Source organism: Pholis gunnellus, assembly GCF_910591455.1.
Source record: "Pholis gunnellus genome assembly, chromosome: 2".
Taxonomy (NCBI): domain Eukaryota; kingdom Metazoa; phylum Chordata; class Actinopteri; order Perciformes; family Pholidae; genus Pholis; species Pholis gunnellus.
Window position 1 is genome coordinate 24,384,637 of NC_136536.1, and position 6,793 is coordinate 24,391,429.

Here is a 6,793-nt window from a genome sequence, read left to right on the forward strand (position 1 = left end):
TTCTCAGAATGTTGGTGTGGTACTACCTGAATGGCTGAAATGACTCTCCACACACACGTAACAGAAATCTATCCAAACTCCTAATTATTTGTCTTCTCCAATTGTTTTCAGGCTTCTGGAGCGGATCAGGAGGTGACGACATAATACACCAACGAAGGGACCCTTCTCGAAATGGGGCGATGTGGATTGAGGTGTTCCTGTTCCTCGTGAACTACGGAAAGGAAGCAACCACGAGGACGGAGGAACGACCAGCAGACGGAGGAGGAGGCGGCGAAGGAGTGGTGGCTTTGGTGTTTGAAGAAAAGTTGGTATGGGTGGGGGGGCATTCGGGATGGCGAATAGAAACGAGAGTAGCGAAGGGCCGGCTGGGCCCATAGCAGCAGTGGTGGCTACGGCAGGAGGTATGGTAGCAGAGAGCCCGTCCTCGGCTGTCTCTACCTATATCAAACTGGTGCTGCTGGGGATAATCATCTGCATCAGCCTGGTGGGCAACTTGGTGGTGTCTCTGCTCGTACTGCGGGACCGAGCCCTGCACAAGGCACCTTACTACTTCCTGCTGGACCTGTGCCTGGCCGACACCATTCGCTCAGCCATCTGCTTCCCCTTCGTGCTGGTGTCTATAAAGAACGGCTCAGCCTGGACCTACAGCGTGCTGAGCTGCAAGGTGGTGGCCTTCATGGCAGTGCTCTTCTGCTTCCATGCCGCCTTCATGTTGTTCTGTATCAGCGTAACACGCTACATGGCCATTGCACACCACCGTTTTTACTCGAAACGCATGACGTTCTGGACATGTGTGGCAGTGGTGTGCATGGTGTGGACACTGTCGGTGGCAATGGCTTTCCCGCCAGTTTTTGACGTGGGCACCTACAAATTCATTCGCGAGGAGGACCAGTGCATCTTTGAGCATCGCTACTTCAAGGCTAATGATACGCTGGGCTTCATGCTAATGCTGGCTGTGCTCATTCTAGCCACACATGTTGTCTACATGAAGTTACTCCTCTTTGAGTACAAGCACCGTAAGATGAAGCCGGTCCAGATGGTGCCGGCCATCAGTCAGAACTGGACCTTCCACGGGCCGGGGGCCACTGGCCAAGCGGCAGCCAACTGGATTGCGGGCTTTGGCAGGGGCCCGATGCCGCCGACTCTGCTGGGAATCCGGCAGAACTTGCACAACCAGAACCGGCGCCTGTTGGGCATGGTGGAGTTCAAAGCGGAGAAGCAGCTTGGCAGGATGTTCTACGTGATCACCCTGCTGTTCCTGGTGCTCTGGTCTCCCTACATAGTAGCTTGCTATTGGAGGGTGTTTGTCAAGGCTTGCACAATACCACACCGATACCTCTCCACCACCGTGTGGATGAGTTTCACTCAAGCCGGGGTCAACCCTATTGTCTGTTTCTTCCTTAACAAAGACTTGAAGAAAGGGCTCCTTTCCCACCTACCAGCCTGCTGCAGGACTAAACCTCATCTGCCACGAGAGCCTTATTGTGTCATGTAAGCAGAGATGATGAGCGAGACATGGAGAAAAACCAAGGGGCAGCCGACTGACGTTGGGGGAGTGTTTGCCTGAGCTAATGTGACATTTGATTCGATGCAAGCTACTTTTAAGCAGTGGGTGCAAACTAGTGAGTGTAATGGTTAAAACACTGGAATGGTAAGCATGTATTTCCATCTACCAACCTCTTTTCTCTCAAAAAGCATACACGATAGCAAGAGAAAAATACTTAAATTGCAACACATGCAAGTAATAATGCAGTCATCGTGGAAACCAAGCCAGACAAACAACAAATTACATGAGATGCTTCATAAAGAATGCCAAAATGGCCAAATAGAAAAGTCTCGGATTGACACAAAGGATATTTGAGTTGGTTTGGTGACAAAAAGATTCCTAAGGACAAAGCAGCAAGTTTTCTAGTCTAAATTTCCCTAACATGCTGGATTAGTTAGCAAAGGCAGATAATGTTAGAGACGAGAGGACTGGAGGGAGACAGAGAGAGAGATGCAACAAAGGTCCCTGGACTGATTTGAACAGAGGATGTTGCTGTTCAGCGTCTTAACCCCTAAGCCACAGGGATGACCCCTGACTGCACCTGTTTTATAAGTCTTCAATTTTTGGTACTTGACAACATTGTTGGAAGAAAAATAATTCCAGGGGTCCGTGAGGTTTTGGTTTTCTTTCACTCTATCCAAAGACACCCTCTTGTTCAGCTGTTTACCCATGTAAACTTATGTCACATTCTGGCCTGAAAATTATTTTAAAATCAATTCTGTTAAGTTTTAGTACATGGGGGGGGGGGTTCTGTGGACACTGGATTCTTGAACTTAGTAGAGGAAAGAAAGGCAACCTCAAAGAGTTCATGAATATCATTGACTCAGAAGATGGTGTGATTGGTTGAAACTGATCTTAAGTTGGTAATGATGTGAATTCCCTGAATGAGGAACATAATGTTATTGTGTCTGAAGCAAACGCATCAGTGACAGAAACACCAACAAGTAATAGGCACCGGCTTTTATGGTCATGATGATGAATCTTCTGCGGTCTCATGTTATATATTATTTCTCAAACTGCAGAAACTACTGATACACGTGTTATTTTAATTCTGTGCGTCACTTGAAGATAAAAGAGAAGAAGCGATAAAAAGCAGAGGTGTGAGTCTGAACAAAGTGCCCATTTGCTTAAAATGCTTCTCTTAGAAGCTCAGATTTTCTTTACCTGACAGATCTCCAATAGCTATGCTGCAATAGCGTCCCAGTGGCTACCTAGTGCACTTAATTGACTTTACACTATGTTAAGCATCTGAATGTTGTGAAGTTTAAATTGTAACGCCCTCAAAAATTCCCACAATGGAACAAAAAAGGAACCTGTCCAAAGCGGAACACAACACCTTCAGTGTCTCCGTCATAGCTGCCACAGACGATCCACTGTTATGTGCCCGTTCTGTTTCTATCAGAGCAGCTTGTGTTTCTGCAGCAGAGAATTCACTTATGAATGTATGTACATGCTGTAATTGTTGACAATTGGATTGGAATCAGTATTGAATACATTTTATTTGTCTTTGTCGTCATGTACAAACAGAAAAGTTAGCTTTTCCTGTTTGTTTCTGTCACTTCTCCTCTGAAGTCTATGAAAGAAAACGACAGCTTTCCTTCACTGTTCAGTACAAATGTCTGATGACAGAGCTCCGTCCATTTAAACCAGTAAAGTAGAGCTGCAATGTATGTGTTACCACATTGATCATGTGACCTGAAACATGTTTTCCGTATGCTTGTAATTCTCAGTGTATTAGTTAGTACTTTAGCAGAGGAGGGTTGTATGAAGCTGGAAGGAGACACAGCTGTGATGTCTAGACAGTTTTCTACCTATCAGCCGATCACATTAGTGTGTCAAGTTCACAAAAGACGTGTGTGGATTTATTCTGCCTCCATGTGTTGATCTCTTGACTACATTAAATCCATTGAAAGCAACCGATTTCACTCTGAAATACAGCCATATCAAATGCTGGTGTTACTGGACCTTTAGTCTTTACCATTCCTGTTAATCTCAGCTACGTGACGAGGATTCCTGTATGAAATCTCAAGTTACCTCCTCGCCTGAGTGATCTCTAACAGCCCAGCAGGAATCAGATCTTGATTGAAATCCCAACTGTTATATATATATATATATATATATATATATATATATATATATATATTATTGCACGAGAAGGAGAAGAGGCAATGGATGGATAGATTAATAAGTAAAATGAGACTGCAAAGTAAATGTAGGTATCTGAGTAAAGAATGTGACTTAACTGACAGGATTTTCCTCTTGGCATATTTTCATTCCGTTTGTCAGTGTAAAACACTAAACTTCCATCTGTGCCAGTGATGGCAGCCTAAAGCGCTTTGTTGTCGTTGCTCACTCGTGCAACAGAAAACATACTATGAGGACTTCAGGCTTGGAATACACCTCGATACAAAACTTTATTTCCTTAGAATGTTCCCTGAGGGCAAACATCTTAAGTAACATCTGTAACACAACTTTTACAGAGAACTGCTATGGACGATGTAAGGGGGCAATGAGAAGTGCAGCTAGCTCTCCAATCACTGAATCACTGGTTGAGGGACGGTTTCTTTCAACATTAGATATCAAGAGATCTGTTCAAATATACAACCAGTACACAGAGACTGTCTCCCCCAAACAAGAACGTATTCACATCCATCTTCTGTCAGCCATCAGGGATCACATACTGCTGGAAAATCGGCTTTACCCATTCATAGCATTGATATTTGATGATGCAAATCAATATGAGAGGTAATAAATCCAAATTCTGAATTTATTTTATTTTTTTGGTCCAAAGTCCAAATTTTCAAATTTTCACTTGCTCCATCAAAAGTGTTAAAAACTGATAGTCAATACAATTTCTTAGCACAGCTGTCCCTATCATGACGTCACAGTACAACTAAGCTGTTCAAAATGGAGCCAAGATGGTTGGCATGAAATCTTAGATTACAAGATAAATCTGGAGTCACTATCTTGTTGCGTTTGATCGTACAGTAGAAACGAACTCATCGTTACCACACACACAGCTCTGAAGATACGAGGACATCTACTGCTCTATTTTTGCACAAACCTTCAAATTGATTAACTGCTTCTTTCTTGTATCTCTCTTAAAAAAAGAACCTTAGCTTGAAGTGGAGTTCAGGTGGAAGAAAGGAACAGGGCACAGAGATTGTAGTTTGTCAGTGAATGTGTGAAAACATGACACAGTCCTTAAGCTTGATAGAACATGGTGTTTAAGGGTTTGAGGTGCTCCTTTGTCTCTGACACACCCGACAACAGCATGCCACACAGAACCGCTAATTTTGTTTTTATTTTCAGAATTATGGCCTTACTCCATAAAAACATCCAACCAATGCAACAAAGAGTAGACACGTGTCTCTTCTGTATGCACTGAAGTCATTCGAGGAGGAAACAGAACACTGTGTACACTAGTGACATTTGGAAGACTTGTTGCTCTTCCCATCCAAACCTGGAGGAACTGGAGTCATGGACAGATTATGTGAAACGGGATGAAGGCGTTTTCACAGTTGTTTTCCTCTCAGACATCAACCTGAGAGAAGAAGGGAAAACGACTGGTCTTTCATTTCATTTCTGAGACTAAGCCAGAGAAACGTGTGGATGATGCTGGAGAGGCCTGACAGTGCTTTTTTAGTTGCCTCAGGCAGATTATCTTTTGTAAATGTACTGTGACCTCTGTACTATTTAGTGTGTATTATATTGACAGCAAACCAACTTTGAAATGCAACCGAAGAGTTCCTGATCATCATATTTTTACTGTGTGTGTGTGTGTGTGTGTTTCTATTGGCAGGTATGACTGTGTGTATGAGTAAGATGATGGTTACATGGATGAACCAGGAACATGAGAAGGAAAATACTGACCAGATACATGCATTATGAAGATATCATTCCTGCAAATGCTTCCTCAGTATTGCTCATGGTGACACAAGGATCCGATTGTGTTTTCAAACCAATGAAGTTTACTCAAGGTCCCTTTTGTAAAACATGTAATAGATTATTATTAATTGGACTGGATTTTTTGTACATATTTAGGGATAATGAAGGAAAAAGAGCTTGAGATAAAGTCAGGCCAAATGTGATCGCATACATTGTCTCTTTCTGAATGTTTCATTGAAGAGTTGATACATAAAAAAGCCTTTCAAACTTAATTTTCATGATGATAAATAACCAAGAATTGTACATACAAAACACTTTCACATCAAATCAGCACTCAAAATTGTTATTTTCCTTAAAGAATAACAGCAAATGATTTTCCTTGGGTCTTCTTCATCGATCAGTGACACGAACACTGAGATCTGTGAACACAGTGACTCGGTCACATGATCAGGCCGGATGGGAACAAACCAACAGGTTAGTTGGAAGGACTCAAACCGCCTGTTGTGAACATTCATCACAGTTCACATCCCACTTCCTGCTTCAACATATTATTACTGACATTCAGCGTGACCTCCATATAAAGTGGTTCAGATAAACTGTTGGTTTGTTCCCAACCTGTCTGAACATCTAACTGATTGTTTTGTCCGTCAAACCCAAGTTATAATCAATTGGAGTTATCCTTTAATCGTCACCTTTTGTCTCAAAGATTGGCTTTCTATTGGCCTGGTCACATCAGAAAGACCGTGAAGCAGCACCAGAGGCGAGTTAAGCTAGCTAAACTAGAGTTTGTTTAAAGAAGTTCACCAAAGTTGAATCTGGTAGGAAAGAATAGAATGTGGTGTGAGTGCTGGTGTGACTGGGCCACAGCAGTAAATGAGCCAGATACCAGTTTGACGAGTGAATGTCCAAACCAGTCTGTTACTGTTCCATGGTAAACACACACAGTAACAGAAATCACAATAACAAGACATCACAGCAGCTATATACAGCATTTCTTTGGAAATAACTCAATAAAACAATGTCATAGAGAGAGGGCCAGGCCTATGAATTCTCTGCAAAAGGTTTCATTTTTCCCTTAAAGTAGAACACTAAAGGTAGAAGGTTCATTTCGTCTCAGTGCATCCTGAAGCCAACATCATACATAAAAAATACCAAAAGGTTTGAAGTATGTGAAAGGAATTTCTTCTGACCACGGAGGCAAGTCAGACGCTACGGTTTCCGTTTGTTCTGTATTATTAAAAAAAAAAGTTTGAGCTATTACGCATGTCTCTGGCGATTTATGATTTTTGTTGTTGATTTTGTATTGAAAATAAATTTCATTTCAAATGATCAGAACATTATTATGATTACTTAATGTTT

At 42.2% G+C, this 6,793-nt stretch overlaps 1 protein-coding gene across 1 annotated transcript; it reads left to right on the top strand.

Annotated features, from left to right (window-relative positions):
* Positions 1 to 310: 310 nt before the first annotated feature.
* Positions 311 to 1,495, top strand: gpr173 (G protein-coupled receptor 173; the record flags this gene model as incomplete). The annotated part of the gene is made up of 1 exon (XM_079168761.1): positions 311 to 1,495. One exon carries the CDS (start codon positions 311 to 313, stop codon positions 1,493 to 1,495), a length of 1,185 nt encoding a protein of 394 aa, XP_079024887.1.
* Between the last annotated feature and the right edge of the window lie 5,298 nt (positions 1,496 to 6,793).